The sequence below is a fragment of the Tinamus guttatus genome, unplaced genomic scaffold (genome assembly GCF_059628265.1).
Source record: "Tinamus guttatus ecotype Peru unplaced genomic scaffold, ASM5962826v1 Tinamus_guttatus_pri_ptg000242l, whole genome shotgun sequence".
Classification (NCBI taxonomy): Eukaryota; Metazoa; Chordata; class Aves; order Tinamiformes; family Tinamidae; genus Tinamus; species Tinamus guttatus.
The window spans coordinates 1,722,365-1,740,241 of record NW_028288776.1 but is presented as its reverse complement, the minus strand read 5'-3'; the positions used below and the strand labels follow the sequence as shown (position 1 = coordinate 1,740,241).

At 41.0% G+C, this 17,877-nt stretch overlaps 1 protein-coding gene across 1 annotated transcript; it reads left to right on the top strand.

Moving 5' to 3' along the window:
* Window positions 1-2,619: 2,619 nt before the first annotated feature.
* CLCA2 (chloride channel accessory 2) lies at window positions 2,620-17,637 on the top strand. The gene is made up of 15 exons (XM_088526181.1): window positions 2,620-2,834; window positions 2,925-3,179; window positions 3,377-3,575; window positions 4,871-5,021; window positions 5,577-5,685; window positions 6,483-6,651; window positions 6,917-7,144; window positions 7,807-8,034; window positions 8,968-9,145; window positions 9,838-9,944; window positions 10,721-10,945; window positions 13,460-13,730; window positions 15,164-15,331; window positions 15,953-16,189; window positions 17,025-17,637. The coding sequence occupies exons 1-15, from the start codon at window positions 2,620-2,622 to the stop codon at window positions 17,429-17,431; spliced, it is 3,147 nt and encodes a 1,048-aa protein (XP_088382307.1). The 3' UTR covers window positions 17,432-17,637.
* The last annotated feature ends 240 nt before the right edge of the window (window positions 17,638-17,877 follow it).

Here is a 17,877-nt window from a genome sequence, read left to right as displayed (position 1 = left end):
CAACAGGCACTGGAGACTCTTATGCCAAGCATGCTTGGAAAGCATGCAGGGAGCAGAAAGTTTGACGATCTTTATGACCAACATTAGATGGAAGCACAATCTTACAAGCCTAGACCAGACCATGCTAGATCAGCAGAGATGAGAGAGTTGCATTCCTTCAAGCAGATGTATATTAAAAGAAAGCAATAAATGTTTGCAGTCAACTAGAAGTGAGGGGATTATTTATCTAATACTATGTACTGTCCAGTTAGCATGTTGTCTTTATCAAAATCTAGCATGTCATGCAATCCTTGGAGCAGGCTTGTTAAAATACATGAGAGGGAATAGGGGAAAGTGGACTGAATCTAGCGCAGAGTGCACTGAACCTTGTGGAGGCAGCGTTGTGTTAAGGAGCTCAGAGATCTGGGGAAAACTACAAGCTTTTGTCCTAAAAGTTGCATTTAAATGTGTCTCTGGCACAACCTACAGAGTGAAAAACCACCAAAGGAAATGTAACATTGCACAATTCGACTATTGCTTGATAAAAATTCTTAATAAAAGAGGTGCACTGGAGAGAGGAGCTTCTTGCAGCAAATGCTTATCTGAACTTTAAAGCTGTAACAGAACTTTTCAATCAAGCTCAGAAACTGAAGACGCCAAAGCCTTACTTTGTTCATTGTGTAATCTTGGCAATAGCAGCTTATTGAGAGAAGTCTCTATTTTCACTTCCCAGCCATGGAACTGGCTGCTTTTTAACAGCATATAATGCACTGCTCACAATATTGTGCAGGTACTTCTGAAGGCACAATATCTTTCAGAAAAGAAGCTAGGAACCATCAAAAAAATTACAGGTTTCCTGCTAATAGTACTAAAATGGGAAGATGACCGAGAAATGAAAAAAACAACCTGATTTATCCAGGAGATCACGAGTTTACTGGAAGGAGAAATGTCCTTTCAGTTCCCCGGCCTCCTCCCTAGATTAATTAGTACCCTCATTCTCTGGGCTTGCATATCATTTGCAATAGCTCATTACACAACACTCAGCGTTTCGTGATGTGTCTGCAAGGAGGACAGTGATTTCGGATAAACACTGTAACAGTTCCTCAGTCCAAAGCTCCTACGTGTGGGACTACACTTTAGTAATGAGAGCAATCAAGTAACCTGTTCATCAAGTGACCTGCCTGGGCACATGTTTTCTGATTCAAACTGAAGCATTTCATAATGTTCCTGGGATGAAAGACAACACAAATCACAGTTACTCTGGTGCATAATTCCCTCAAATGCACCACCAGCGCATCAAATCTATTTATTTTTTCATGACTTGATGCTACCTTGTTTATAAAACGAGACTTTATGCACCATATTTTGCAATATTTGCCAGAATACCTTTCTCTCAGTGAGCTCTCAGAGAAAGGCATCCAGGAGATAGAGGTGGCAACTGTATCTCTGTCTCCTGTAAAAGCTGCCCTGGCCTCCCTGCTGTCGGCCGGTCAGGTCCCGCTCCGCTGCTGCGTGCAGGGGTCCCACGCGGGCAAGGCCCAGCAAAGCACCAGGAGCACAGGTCTCCTGAGCAACATCTCACCTTGCTCCGGGTGCCCTGCGTTTGCAGGACACCGATTCAGAGTTGGTGTTACTCTGTCCAAAAGGCATTAGGGAACATCCCACCATAGGCACAGCAATTCTTCCTTTACTGCCAGTACTCACCTAGGTGAATTAGGGTTTCCAGTCATCTTGCTCAGCATAAAACCAGCTGGATTGGTGCCACTCCTCTTTTCCTTGAGTCATTTCTAGCTCCTTGGACTCCAGCTTTCTAGATTATGGTCTAGATTAGACATAGCGACATATCGAAAAGTGATGTCAGATGACTCAGGCATGCCAGATACTTAATTGTAGGTCACTTGAGATCTTCAAAGGGGACACAAAACTTTCTTTAATTTCTCTTTTACTAAATTGTCTTTAAATCCACTTGCATTCGTTCTTTGCGTAGACTTTCTCCTGTGCGGCATGCTGGATGCTGAGCTCTGTTTGGTCCCCAAAGTCCAGGTATCACTGGGAAATTGCTCTTCCCGGTTCCCAAATGGCTACAGCTCTTCTCCTTGGAGTGCAAAGTGCCCAGTGAGCAGGGTGAGGTCCCAGAACTAGGGCAGGCACCGCTAGAAACTGCCCGAGGTTGGATACTTGGTGAGAGACCCTATGGTAAAGAAAGGAGCATGAGGACACCTTGCAGATTGCCATTCCCCAGACAGAAAAGCAGAAATAATGGAAAGAGCAGTGTATGCTCAAATGCAGTTTGTATAAATATAGTTTATTTTCTGTTATTCTTTTTCAGGAGAAAGGCGCACGCCCAAGCATGTAACTTCAATTTTAAACAAACTCAGGGAAGCCCTCCTTCTTTGTCCGACCAAAGTCCCCTTCTCGGTGATGGATCCCACAGACAGGCAGGAACCGTGGCCGTGCTGCCTGGGAAATGCCACTTTGCAGGGAGTGGAGCTGATGGCCCCTGGGCCCTGCTCGCACCTGCACTTACACTGCGGCTGGCAGCTCCCCGGGTTCACGGGCTGGGGAATGGGGAGCTGTGTGAAAGGGAGTGCTGAGGTCGAGTGTAGCCATGCATGGGGACGTGGATGGACATAACGAGCCATGATAAACACCAAGCGTTCCTCGTGGGGTCACGCCAAGCCTTCCTCGTCGGGTCGGCGCGAGGTGCTCTGGGGGCTGCTCAGGGAAGGCTGCTCTTGGCTTTATCACACCTCCGCTGACTCCCTGACAGCCAGGGGTGCTGCAGCAGCACCCAGTGTGAGCAGCAGCCCCTGTGGCCCCAAACCCCGGCACGCTGAGACCTGGCTCGGCCCAACGTGGCGCTGCGGAGGCCGGGCCCACGCGCGGCGCCGCCGGGCTCCGTCCCGCGGGGCTCCGCGCGGGGCCGGTCCGGGGCTCGCTGCCAGGGGGGCCGCGGCGGGGCGGAGGGAGCCGCCGCCACGCGTGGCTGCGCAGGCAGCGCGAGCCGCGGCGGGACGGGCCGCACGGGGCGGCGCGGGGGCACCATGTCCCGCGGCGCCGCGCAGGGGGTCGCGCTGCTGGCGCTGCTGGCGGCCGCGGCGGAGGCGGCCGCGGTGCTGCGCGGCGGCGGCTACGAGGGGCTGGTGGCCGCCGTGCACCCGCGCGTGGCTGAGGACGCGGAGCTGCTCGCCAGGCTGCAGGTAGGGCCGGCGCGGGGGGCGGCTGGGCCCGGGCGCTGCTCTGGCCCCAGTGACTCGTTTTATCGATCAGCGGAGGGAGTGCTGTAAATGCTCAACGGATTGAGGTTTCCTGAAAGGCAAAATCATTACAGTGCCGTTATCGGGTCACTTTTGTGTTCTCTGTGAAATTTACTGGCAAGTGCCCTAATAAAACACAGATCACTGAGCAAACATGCTGTGTACCCAAGTGACCTGCTCCTTTCCTTGCCCGCGTACCAGGAGGTGATCACGGAAGCCTCTTTGCATCTCTTCAATGCCACGAGAGGCAGAGCCCATTTCAGGAGCGTGAAGATCCTGATTCCCCCAACGTGGACCGAGAAGGGTTATGAGGCACCAAAGCACGAGTCCTATGACACGGTAAAGCTCAAAGCCTGTCTTAGGGAATGGAGTGTGATCTAGGCTCTTATACACGTTTATTAGTGTAGCCAAATGTACCTGAGATTTTAAAAAGTGACATGAAAATAACCATGTGAGTATGTCCCTAAGAAAAGGCAAAATTGTGTTTCATGAACAAGGAATAACTATGCAAGTAATGAGTATCAGCAAACAGAAAAAAATCCTTGTAGCCTGTTCTACCTCAGTAGCAGCCCCCTCTGTTCTGAACTACAGCAAATTATCTTGAATATTGAGAGTTGTGTCCTAATGGTGTTTGTCAATAATGTCACAGGGCTGTGCTTTAGACTAGGAATGTGCAACAAGAGTGTGCTGGGCTGTAAGAGCACCAGGTTAAACGCAAATGAGGGCCTTGTCAGCAGAAATCTGGTGACTGGCAGACATCCTTGTTGATATTCAGTTTTATTTCTCCACTTGGTTTTATATTTATTACATACCAGAAATCTTTGCTTGCAAGTTCCAGTGTTTTCCTTCCTGATGCTTTCTTAACCTGTCATCCATTTAATCACTCCTGGCTCACAATGTGCTTAGGACAGCAGTAATACTAGTCTAGGTGGAGTTTCAAAGCCTCGTTAGGGAAGACAGGCAAGAAATGGAAAGAAACCAGAGCAATAAAGACAGCTCATTGCTAGAGGCATAATAGAAGTGGAGGCTATTTCATAATAATTGTTTTACTGATTACTTCAAAACTTTATGTAGATGAAATGCAGGAAATAGGAAGCAGAGTAGTATGCATCTTTTATCTACTTGCAAAGACATTGGTACTTACTGACCAGCCCCATAAGTAGCATATTTTTAGCAGACATTCTAAAAGATATTCTCTTGACAGACTATGTAATAATATCAACAATAATTTATAAAAAGGTTTTAGTCATCAGAATAAATAAAGCCTCTTTTCTCCTGAAAGGCACTTAGAAATGAGGACGGTTCCTCAGGTGGCCACCTGAGATCCCTAGAGCAAGGCAGAAGCTTTCTTTGCTTAAACTTTGTCCCAGCATAGTCCTCCAACATCAGCTATGAGAAAACAACAGAAAAAAAATTAGCCTAATATGCAAAGGGCCTTAATAGAGGAGTAAGTGCAGTGTTCTCCCATTTCAAGGCTTCATTTTGCTGCAGGGGAATCTACCTGCAGCGGCCTCTTTAGTCACACTGGGAGAAGTTAGGAGCTTGGTCATGGGTTAGGCTGTATTACATGGGACAGTGTGCCTGACCCACAAAATATTTCTGCCCTTAATCAAGTTACTATTGTGTATTTTTAGGCAGATGTCATTGTGGCACCTCCTTACTGGAAACATGGAGATGACCCATACACTCTTCAACCTGGAGCATGTGGACAGATGGGAAAATATATCCATTTCACACCTAACTTCTTAGTAAATGATAATTTGATGGATATATATGGCTCACGGGGTAAATTCCCATTATTTTCTTCTGCTTTCTCTTCAGCTGTGTATAGCAAAAGACTGAGAAATACTGAAAAGTGCATTGTTCAACATCTTCCTGTACGTTTTCTGTACATTTCTCTGTTGAGTGCTTTACGAAACCTTTGGTAAATACATAGACAGCATTTTGTTCCTACCCGTTAGCATTATTAAGGAAGCTGATTCATTGTGGCTAATTCTACATACAACTTTAAATATGTAATTACAATTTGTTGCGTGGTTCACTCTTATGAAAGTTTGTAGTAAAAAGAATCACCATTTCACCATAAACTTCTATGGACTGAATTGCAGCTCAAACACATTATGAAAATAGAATCCAATTTTAAAACGCATAAAAGCTAAGACTTCAAATGTTTTTATTTAAAGCTAGTCAAGCATAGCTGTGAGAATTAATTACTCGACACTGAAAAGGGCTGATGGCTGCGCAGAAGTCTGCTCTACAGCTTTGCTGGCTGCTTGGGCGTGCAGTGACATAACCCAGCACTACAGCTGCTGTGTATTTGCACTTCCCTCCTCCCGGCAGGCCGAGTCTTTGTCCATGAGTGGGCCCACCTTCGCTGGGGGGTCTTTGATGAGTACGACAGCGAGAGACCTTTTTATGTAACTGCACGGAATCAGGTTAAGGTTACAAGGTAATTCAGCATTTTATTCCTTCCCAGTGCCCATTTTGGTGGACTTTTAGAAACCTGGTTTCTGTAAACCCTTCATGTATCCCTGTTATTCCGTTAGTCCTTATTTGATTCCTCATTAAAAACTCTTCCTACTTTATGAATAGTTCCTGTGATTCCCTCCACACCCATTTCTGCACATTTGTCTCACTGATGGCTCAGCAGTGATGGTGAAACTTATATTTTTCTGACCTAGTTCTGGAGGCCAAATCACTTCTGTGCCCTGCCACTGGGGAGGAGACAGAGCTTGTTCAGAAAAGCTCCTTCCCCTCGCCGGGGTGTTTGTCCGTCTCAGCACTTCCTCTGTTTCTCCCCTCGCCTCTCCGTGCCCTGGGCACACTTTGGCCTCTCCCACCATGGATTTGTTCCTGCAGCTTTGCTGCGCGTGCACAGCTTCGCCCGCGCTGCCGCTGCGGAGCGCCGAGCAGCAAAGCTGTAAGGCCACAAAGCTGCAGGAGCCCCTGGGCCCCCGGGGAACCAGGAAGCCTCCAACAGCTTCCCAGGGCCCCGCAGCATCTTGCAGTGTCAGCCACTGAACAACCAAAGCTGCAGCTGCAACTCTAATACTTCACATTTCTTCTCAGTCGATAGGCTAAAGTGATGGGGAAGTAAAGAAATGAGTGTTTTTTCCTTGAGTCATGTTGCAGTGTACATTCATATATTTCTACAATGATATGCTTTGCGTAGACCCGGTGCAGAGCGCAGTGCATAAGCCTCATGTTCTCGCTGTATCCTGGAAACACATTCTGTTTTATCCCCAGGTGCTCCTCTGATCTTACTGGCATCTATGTCTGTGAAAAAAAATCGTGTACTGAAGGTAGCTGTGTTATTAATAAGCTAACAGGGCTTTTTAAGGAAGGATGCACATTTATTCATGAGAGAAATCAAACTGCAGTATCATCAATAATGTATATGCAAAGTTTGTCATCCGTAAGTACAATCACATAAAAACAATTTCTTTCAATGCTATGCAAATTTATTATGCTTCCTCTGGAAATATTACATTTGCCTCAACTTTTATCTAAGTAAATACACTGTAATATGTAACTATCAATGTAAAAATAAGTTTAGTAATAGTGGATGTCTTACCTATATACAAGAACCATCAGAAAAGATTCACTTCCATCCGTGTTTTTATTTCTATTTTTCCTTTGGTGCTTGCTTTTGATTTTTGTCTGTTTGTTTACCATTTGAGTTGGCTGAATTCTGTGATGAACATAACCATAATAGAGAAGCACCCAACCTGCAGAATCGAATGTGTGACTACAGAAGCACATGGGAAGTAATCAAAAATTCTACAGATTTTAAAAATAACCCTCCAGTGACCAACAGCAGCTACATTACTCCTCCTTCCTTCTCATTGCTGCAGAAGAGAGACAGAGTGATATGTTTAGTGCTTGATATTTCTAAGACTATAAGTGGGGTAAGTTCATACGCTGATACATTTTATTGCATTTTACCATTCTAGATTATGTTTTCAGACACACTAGGTATGTTTTGAAATGCACTTCTCTACACAGAGATGAAGAAATTTGTCTACAGTGCAAAGAATCAGCTCAGCAGTGACAGAGCTGAGGGTTTTCTTTTCTTTTGAGAGCAGGGGAGTCAAGATCTCTCCTAATACAAGTGAGACCAGGATACAATTGCTGAACAGTGACCGAGATTTGGCAAGATTTTGAGGGGAATAAAGGACATTGCTTGTTACACCCCAAGTGTAGAGGTCGGGGAGGAAGAGCATGAGGAAGATGAATATGAGCAGGAAGGGCAGGGAGCAAGATGGGAGGGAAAAAAAATCCATTAAAGAGATGTCTATCTTCCAAAGGTCTGAAGATAACTACTATTCAGCAGGGCATGGCATAAGCATTTGATTATCTAGGGTTCATATTCAGTGAAATAAGCTGAGAAGCATATTTAGGTTTCTGTATTTTAATAAAAATTAATATTGGAATTTGCAAAAAGTGTTCTAGGTAACTTTTGTCTTTCAGAAGTTGATATTTTTGCAGAGGAAGTTTAGCTATCGGTGCATATTTTGCAGCTTTCATTGTATACACTTACAAAACTGCATTTTCCTCTTTTTATATGTAGAATAACTGGATCAATCGATTGCATCAAGCAGCAGAATTGTATTTGCTGCAAATTGTGGAAGAAAATTCTTACGTTGGTATTGTCACGTTCAGTCACACAGGAGAGATCAAGGCTTCCGTGCGTCAGATAGTGGGCAACGCTGTTCGGAAGCAGCTTGCTTCCCACTTACCTGCAGCTCCAGGGAGCAAGACAACGAATGTCTGTGCAGGCCTCCAGCTGGCACTGGAGGTGAAGTGTTGAGAGCCCTGTTCCTGCTTGTACCTCTTGTGTGGATACTTTCTGTTTTCATTGGGAGGATTTCTATTCCTGGGCCATATTCAGTATCTTCAACTGATTACTGTGTTGTTTGAAAAGAATTATAGTAGTCTTCCAGTGTACTTATTATGCACCTATCACTATAATAATGAAAAGAAAAATAACCAAAATTCACCATTAAATCTCTGTACCTTTTAAAAATAACATTATATGATCTTTGTGTGGTTTTAAATTTAGTATAAATTTATATAGAAAACTAATGATATTTACTTCTAAACTTTTCAACTTTAGAAGTTCATACTTTTATGAACTATATAAGCTCTATCTTCTACTGTTCAGATTGCCATTTCAATTTAATTTGAAACAAAAATTACGTTGGCATACTCAGCAGTTCTAGTGCCTGTTTGTAATCAGGATTTTATCGGCCATGAGGACCTTTGTCAGAGTGACAAGGCAGAAATCTGGAAGCAAAAATGTTCTTTCTGCTCTGATTTTCAAATTCATTTTCTGTTAGTGAAAGTCTATAGTCTCAGCCTTTTGCCATGAGGATTTTGTCTGTACAAATACTCGAGGGGAAGGGAAGTAAAGGAGAAGGAGCATAGTACATATATACAACATATTCTGATTTTAGTCTTTGCTATTTCTATACCATAGTATAGAATGTATAGTATATACAAGTATATACAGTATGCTCTAGAGTATACTGTATACAGTACTGTACTATATACAGTATATAAAATACTATAGTACAGAATACTGCAGTATACTATGGTATAGAAATAAAGACTAAAAATCAGTGGCTACATTTCAATGGATTTTGCTGATTAACTTTCTTTTGAGGAAAGTGGCAGAGTTAATTACAAGGCAGATTTATTGCTTCTGTTAATATTGGTCCTTCTGCCTCAGGTCATCAGGAAGAAAGATGGAAATACATATGGATCTGAAATTGTACTGGTGACAGGTGGACAAGACAGTAGTATGAAGAAGTGTTTTTCTGATATGGTTAACAGTGGATCAGTCATTCATACTATTACTGTTGGGTCTTCAGCTGCCAAGGAAATCGAACATTTCTCCAAAGAGACAGGTAAATATTGGAACAAACTATGACTCCAATCATGAAAACATTCATCTCAGATACATCTAGTAAAGCTCAGTGTATGTGTAACTACGTGAAATTGTGAATTTGCCAATATATTTCTTTTTTGAACGATTTCAAGAAGTGAGCCTCAGCTGTGTAGTTTGCTGTCACAAAAGTTACCTAAGAAAAGCAGTTGTAGTGGCAACATAGTAAAATTCCTTATGAAGTCTTCATCTCCAGTCAGTAATGTTAGTGGATGCATAGATCTAAAAACAGAATGAAAATCAATGATATGGTCAGCTCATTTAAACAGAAGTAGTCTAGGTCCTAGACTCTAATAGGTATTAGGGTGTAGCAAAATCAGTAAGAATTAAGCATCCAGTGACTTAATTTCACAAGAGAAATTGCTGTATACAAACAGCTCTTGCTTAATCCTTAGGCTTCAGTTATATTTCTAATACTTGTCATACATGCCACTGTTTCTATTGTAAGTGTTCACATATTTCATCAAGGCTGATGAGAGAACTTTTACTAACAAGATGGTTAGTGTCTCCAGGTAGGGGAGGTGGCTGTCCTCCCTTCCTCACACCACCATGAGTTTTGTGGCAAGACTTACATCTTGGGAATCTAATTCAAAGACCATATCATGTATAATATGAAATAACTGCATTTGAAATAAAACCTGTTCTCTGCTTCAGGAGGGCTGAAGTTTTTTGTCCCAGAAAGACTGGACTTCAGTGACTTACTGGATGTTTTTAGTGGAATTTTGTCCAGAAGTGGAGATACTTTCAATCAATCTATTCAGGTTTGTCTTATAAGCACAGCTTTTTTGTTTTGTTTTGTTTTGTTTTGACAAAACCAGTACTTAGCAAATTTTCCTAGCCGTTCTGTTCTCTTTTCCTGGTGACCACTTGCTTGACTTGTGGCCCCTTTTCCTTTTGTCAAAGTTGACAGGCTTGCTGTATTAACACTGATTTTTTTTTTCCTATATTTTGACAAATTGCAGTAATTTACCTCAAATTCATCTGTGTGGTAGAGTATGCAAGCCTTTTTCAATGCTGTTGCAAGAGATAATTTTAACCTGAAGCAAGACAGGGACTGACATCTGACGATTTGATCTAAGGAACTCAGGAGGGTTAAGCAGTATCTCCATCCAGAGTTCTGTTCATTTATTGCTGAATTTTTTCTCTATGGAAAAACATGTAAATGGAAATATACATTCACACTAAGTCAGTCTGCAGTCCTTTCAAGGATTATCTGCTCCAGCAGTAGAAAGGCTTTTCAGCTGAGGAGGTAGTAGTATCTCATGTAGCTGCAGTTCCATTCTAAAGAAATTCAGTGTTTTAAGGTGGCCATCAGACCTAGTTTTTCTGTTATTTCCATTCAGTGGAGCTGTTACTAAAATCTACTACTGTGCAAGTAAATGGGACAATAAAGGTCCAAATCATTACAGAAGATGAAAGTTAGTATGTATTTGGGGGCTTCTTAATTTGTCAGATTTGATAATTTGAAATGGGAATGAATGCCTGTCTTTGTAAGCATATGTGATTTTCAGAGCTGATGGCCTTTTCTTTCTCATAGATTGAAAGTGCTAGTGACAGTATTGGAGGGTACAAGGAACTGAGTAGGACAGTGACTATTGATAGCACAGTGGGAAGAGAAACATTCTTTGTAGCCACTTGGCAAACGCCGGGAGCGCCTGCAATCACACTCTCTGATCCTAGTGGGAAAAGTTACACCAACAAGGACTTTGACATTGATTCCATTTTCCATGTAGCTCGTCTCCAGATTCCAGGAATTGCAGAGGTAAGATTTAAGATCTCTTTTTCCTTGCTGAGTGTGGGGAAGCGTCTTAACTGCGCATTATTTGCATTCTATTAAAGGTAGGTACAATCATGAGATAATGCTGTTCTGCTGGACCATGCTATCGTGACCGCAGTGTGCCAAGCAACTTCCTGCTAGGTTCAAGAGCAGCACCTTAAGGTTTCCTCTCTACCTCTTTTCACTTGATTTAAAACTCATTTCCAAATTTCTGAATCCTGTTAGTAGCCAGGAGCTCAATTTTCTCTCTGTTATCACATTAAGCAATATATAACATCATATAGCTGTTGTTTAATCTATAAAGCTCCATTCAAAATTACTGTATTGTCCATGCATTTTTTTTTCTGTTCTAAAAGTTGTACAGAATTGCATACTTCGTTGGATAAAAGGTGCCATAGATTTGACTCAGGGTCTAGCAAGTTATGCATCTAACTTAAAACTGCAGTAAGCAGACCTAAATTAGCTAGATGAGATGCACTGGTTTAACACGGAGGGGACAGGTTCCAGCAGGTGTGTGCAGTAGGTACAAAACGTGTCTGGCATCTTCTCATCCAGAGCAGCTTTAGGCTGCATTCTATTCCATCTGAATTTGAACATGAAAATTTACGCTATATGTGCATAGATAAAAGATATATGAAGTGATGAATCTGAAATGGTATCTAAAATGTATGGATTTTATTTATTTCTCACTTAAATGTGGTTCAATTCATTATTCACTATGCTTGTATCAATAAAAGTGTTCATAATGGTGTTACCTACCATTATGAAGAAGACCAAATACACTGAACTTTCAGATGCTGAGATCTAAATTCCATTACAAAAGTTTTAAAATTTTACCAAAAGTCTGAACTATGAGCACTTACTCAGCCCCAAGAATTTTGCTTTAGATTCCTCTCTGTTTTTATGAAAATCTCTACATCATTTTTCCATTTGAAGGGTTTGGGGGAATTGGTGTTCCACAAATGGACGTTAGTGAGGAAGAAAATAAAAATATTAACCGAAACTAATACCTTGACTTTTGTGAAGTATAGATTAATAGCATTTGCAAACAAAAGCAAGGATGTGGACTACATTAAGGCCTTCTGAAGGTGTCTGGAGATGCTCTTCTTAATGCAACCCAGGATCCCATTGGCCTTCTTGGCCACGAGGGCACATGCTGACCATGAGTAAGTTTGCTAATGATACAAAACTGGGAGGAGTAGCTGATACACTAGAGGGCTGCGCTGCCATCCAGAGGGACCTGGACAGACTGGACAACTGGGTGATGAAAAACCTCATGCAATTCAACAAGGCCAAGTGCAAGGTCCTGCACCTGGGGAGGAATAACCCCAGACACCGATACAGCTGCAGCTCTGCAGAGAAAGACCTGGGTGTCATGGTGAACGACAAGTTGACCATGAGGCAGCAGTGTGCCCTCATGGCCAAGAAGGCCAATGGGATCCTGGGGTGTGTTAAGAAGACTTGTCTCCAGCAGGTCGAGGGAGGTGATCCTGCCCCTCTACTCAGCCCTCGTGAGGCCACATCTGGAGTATTGTGACCAGTTCTGGGCTCCACAGTATGAGAGGGATGTGGAGCTGCTGGAGAGAGTCCAGGACAGGGCTACAAGGATGATCAGGGACCTGCAACATCTGCCCTATGAGGAGAGGCTGAGGGAGCTGGGCCTGTTCAGCCTGGAGAAGAGAGTCTGAGAGGGGACCTGATCAGCGTCTATAAGTACGTCAAGGGAGGCAGTGAGGAGGATGGTGCTGGCCTCTTTTCAGTGGTGGCCACCGACAGAACTAGAGGAAACGGCCAGAAACTGAAACATCAAAAATTTCACAGGAACTTAAGGAAAAATTTCCTAACAGTGAGGGTGACAGAGCACTGGAACAGGCTGCCCAGAGAGGTTGTGGAGTCTCCTTCTCTGGAGATCTTCAAAACCCCCTTGGACGCAGTCCTGGGCCACGTGCTCTAGGTGACCCTGCGTGTGCAGGGGGGGTTGGACTAGATGACCTCTAGAGGTCCCTTCCAACCTTAAGCATTCTATGATTCTATGAACTATCTGTAAGAGGAATTCCTGCACAATTTAGTAAACTCGTTGTAGATAGTGAACTCCAGTGCTTCTACTTTATATTAAAATTACATACATTTCTGAGCATCCAGCAAGTAGGAAAATAGAGTTGCAGATTTTTTCAATGCCCAAAGAAGATCCTTCATAAAAGCAATCCTTAATCACTTAAGTAGTCCATGAAACTTAAGGAAGTAATTTAGATTGCTGGGTTTGGTCTCATAGGGAATGGTTTCAGAACCACAGTGTGAAGGTCAGGAGGTCAAATTGCAACAGTTTATATTTATGAGTTATATTTATGAGTATTCCCATTGACAGAAACAAAGCTACTCAGTTAATAAGTAACTAAGTGTTACTTAGTTTAAAAAGGCTGTCAGAATTTAAATAAGCCTAAATTAAATTATCCAAAGGAGAGTTATTTCATTTTAAAAGGGTTGAATTCTTCTTTCCAGACAGGGGAGTGGATATACACACTGACGAATATTCACCCATCTCCTCAAGTTCTAACCATGATGGTGACTTCTCGAGCAGCAAATTCTACTATACCTGCCGTGGCTGTGAAAGCCCATATGAGCAAAGATATGAATGACTATCCCAATCCAATGGTTGTCTATGTACAAGTTAGTCAAGGGTTTTCTCCTGTTCTTGGAGCCAATGTGACTGCCATTATCAGTCCACAGAACGGAGATCCAATTTCCTTGGAACTTTTTGACAACGGAGCAGGTAATAAGACTCTTGAAATACATTTGAAAATATCTAGAAAATAAAATTAAAGGTCTCACCTAACTGCAATCTTTACTGAATACTCTGTTATGTAATGCACTGAGACAGAGTAGCCATGGCTCTGTGGTAAGTGCGTGAGTGCAGCTGACCTTATTGATATTATTTCTAGATAAGCTCTCATTTGGTAAATTGATTATGAGCATTTATTTAAATGCACAGAACCAATAATCCAATAATTCCAATAATCAGAATTGTGCTGTATATCAGTTAGTTATCAGTTAACAGTTCGTATAAGTTATTAGTTGTTATTCAAACTAATCAAACTGATCAGGTTCAGCATATTGGAGGATAAGGCCTTTAAAGCTCAATAACTTAAAATGTTCTCAATCGTAAGCAGGCCCAGAAGGCAATGCAACATAGTCGGCTGTCCACAGTCCATCATCTTGTTAGAAAGGATTTTTATATGCAGTAGCAAATTATCCAGTTATTTTGGTAATTCTTCATACTACTTTGATAAATTTTTATTTCCATACTGAATTTCAAAAAACCATCAGAAGATTGCAATAATGAATCTTCTCCCTTCTGCACAATCATATATTTAATATGCTTGCTGTAATTTTTGTTTCATCTTCATGATAGAAATCTGCAGGGGTTGAAATAATTCTCACACGGAGTCCCACTAACATTAAGATGATCCCATGTGAGAATGAGTCCATATTTGTGAGCTGCCGTTCAATAAATAAAACCAAGCCCTTCAGAGGTTTCTCCTAAATTCCTGGGCAGTTTTCTAGAGCTCAACACAGTGGCCCAGGTGTGAGTATTTCCTGGACTAGCAGGCTTGTCTTGCCAAGCTTCATTCACTTGTGCTTTATGATTCTTTGAGATCCATGCCAACTTTTAAAATATATTACCACGAGTTGTTCTATAGTGCAAGCTGTTTTTTCAGCTATGTGGACTCTCTAATGTATAGGAACAACCTCTATATGCCTCTATATGTACTATATGCCTCAGAGTTTTTACTAGGTTAAGATTACCAATTATGATGTGTTGCCAGTAATTCGTGATGGTGGTAAAAGTATATGATTAATGTATGTGAAGAAACTTCTTTTGTGGGTGTTTTCAAGAAAGGGTTTTAAGGAAATAAGGAAACTCTTCCTTTGCTTTATCGTAAAATAACAGATGATTTTGCTGAGAAATCAGCTATTCTTTTGGTTAACACACACAAAAAAAGATATCTTAACTTCAGACTGCAATCTTGAGCACTTTTAACACACCATCAGAGGAGCTGCACAGATTGATTGCAAGTCAGAGGAAAATACACTTACTGCTTCTACACTCTGATTTCCACAGATGAATCTAAGAGACTTCCATAAACACACCAATCTTTGCTTGCTTTTGCTTTGCTAAATTATGTCTTTCTTATATATATCTAGGTTCTGACATTGCCAAGCATGATGGTATCTATTCAAAGTACTTGTTTTCTTTCCCTGGGAATGGCAGATACAGCCTGAAAGTCCACGTCCACGCTAGCACAACTATCATACCACAAAGCGCGATGCCGTGGAGTCATGCCATGTATATACCAGGTTATGTGGAAAACGGTAAGGCAAAGTAATGTGGAGAAGAGCACATAGCTATTTAGTCCAGCATCTGCATACATCAAGTCCCTCTGTAAGTAGGATCAGGTCAATGATATCCCAGCTAAGAGATACTTAGTTCTAAGTGCTTTTCAAACACAGAATGTAGTTGTTTCCCTTCAGCACAAGAATAAATATCTATTCCTCAGAAGAATGTTTAGAGCAGACTGCAAACCACTAATACAGCAGTATCTATGTGATACATATACACATTAGCAGCCAGTAAGGCACAGGGATGTAGGTTTTGCCTGTGAAAAGAATAGCTGTAGGTTTGGTAACTTGAGTACTATAATGAATCATCTTAAATTAAAATTATTAAAGTTCTTAATTGAACTTAAAACAACTACTGCATTTCTGTAAATGAAATTCTTCCACAATAATTTTGTAACAAATCACATTTCACTTTAATATTATCTTAGTAATCAATACTCTTGAAACTGTACTGAAGTACATACTGCTCTGAAAGTAACTGTACTTAGATTAGTGGACAAAAGCTGTAGAAATGAAAGGAAGTTCAGGTCGCCTGCAGAGTACAATAATATGCAAATAATTAAGATTGATCAACATTTTTTAAAAATACTTTAGGTAAAATCAAGATGAACCCATCAAGACCCTCAGTTATTAGAAATGATCTTCAACTCAAAAGAGGAGGTTTCCACAGAACAGCTGCAGGAGGCTCCTTTATCGTATCCGCGGTTCCAGTGGGACCTTATGCTGATGTGTTTCCACCTTGCAAAATTATCGATCTTGATGCCAGAATAGAAGACAATAAAGTTGTATTATCATGGACAGCACCAGGAGATGATTTTGACAAAGGCCAAGGTAGGTTTCTTGGCTAGCTTACCTGTCTCCTGGCCAAGGCAAAATTGCAAAATGAGTAAATTTTCTGTAGCCATTTTAAACGAATTTCCACTGTATTTTTTGCACCCAGAAGCACATTTATAAATGTCAGCTCACATTTTGTGTGTGCAAAATAATGGTTTTAGACTTTGTAGTAGTAACTAAAGACTCAACATTTCTTATTCTTCATTAAGAATCAAATGTTTGTTAATTATAAATGGTTTAAGTGTGTCATTATAGTAATAGAGTGTGATACACATCACACAACACAATACCTGTAATGCATTTTGCCTCACTGACACCACTGGGGATTTTGTTATAAACTACAGTGGCTCCAGGCTTTATTCCTGTCTATTCGTGAATAGATTTTAAACAGAATTAAGTAGCCAAAGTGTTTTTTGAAAAAAAAAATCACAATCAATGCTTGCTACTCAATGAAGGGAAGGAAATACTGTTTGAATGCAAAGAGAATGGAAATAAACACATCAGAGTTGGATAAAATATAGAATTACACTTCACTTAATGGCAGGTGAAATTCAGTGAAGTCAGGAATACCGTGAGATTTCAGTGGAGTTCATGATGATCTCTATTATCTGTTCATTTCAATATTGTACCACAGTGAGAAATCATTATCAGAATTATCCAAGCAGTCAGTTTAGGTAGCAAAAATAATTTTTTCAGATCTATCTACCATGCTATTTTTCCCACTAGCTGAACTAATGAAACTGATGTTAATAAGTGTTTTTAAAGAGAAATCGTAAGTTTTAATGATAGTTAACACACAGATGAAATTGTATTTTAATATATGTATTTTCAGCTGCAGGTTATGAAATCAGAACAAGTGAAACTCCTCTGGAATTAAGGGACAACTTTTATAAGTCCACTTTCGTGAATGCTTCCAGTCTTTCACCTGAGCATGCGGGTTACAAAGAAATATTTGCATTTAAACCAGAAGCTTTTACAACAGGAAACATCAGCATCATCTACGTAGCTATACGGGCCATGGATGAAGTCTTTCTTCACTCTGAGCTGTCTAACATTGCACAGGCAGTAATGTTTATTCCTCCAATGGACTATCCTACTTCTAATGTAGAGTTTAGTGTTTCAACAATATTGTTATTAGTCTTTGGATTATTAGCAGTAGCTTGTCTTACAGGGAGTATAACTTTCTGTTTATTAAAGAAAAACAACAAAAAGACAGAAACTACAACTAAATTGCTTTAACTGAAAGTCCAAGCTTGTGTGACCTCTACACATTTTAAATTTTTCTTTAGATGATTTCCTATGCAAAAACAGGTATTTTACGAGACAAAAAGAATAAGCATATAATCATATTCCAGATTTGTATGAAGCCACAGTGATTTAATAGTCATATTATGTTGTATACAAATTTTATAAATGAAAGGCAGGTTAAATTAAAACCAATCACATGTAAATAGTTGTACTGAATAGATGTAGTATGTGTTTACCAACTTACATATATATGCCAAGCATGTCATAGCCAGTTCTTTTAGTATGACGATTGTGATTAAAATGGGCAACATACTTTAGTTGATGTGCCTTATTTAGAGAAAAATAATAAAAAACCCATGAGCTCCTGCAGATTATATTTTCACTTCTATAAACATGTCTGCATTTCAGCTGTGTGTATACATGTTTATGTGTGTGTG

Excerpts from the sequence above, each read along its gene's own strand:
- CLCA2 (XM_088526181.1), top strand. The coding sequence starts at position 2,620 with ATGATAAACACCAAGCGTTCCTCGTGGGGTCACGCCAAGCCTTCCTCG. Across the intron at positions 5,686-6,482 it reads AATCAGGTTAAGGTTACAAG|GTGCTCCTCTGATCTTACTG; the intron begins GTAATTCAGCAT and ends TTTTATCCCCAG. Across the intron at positions 9,146-9,837 it reads ACATTTCTCCAAAGAGACAG|GAGGGCTGAAGTTTTTTGTC; the intron begins GTAAATATTGGA and ends TCTCTGCTTCAG.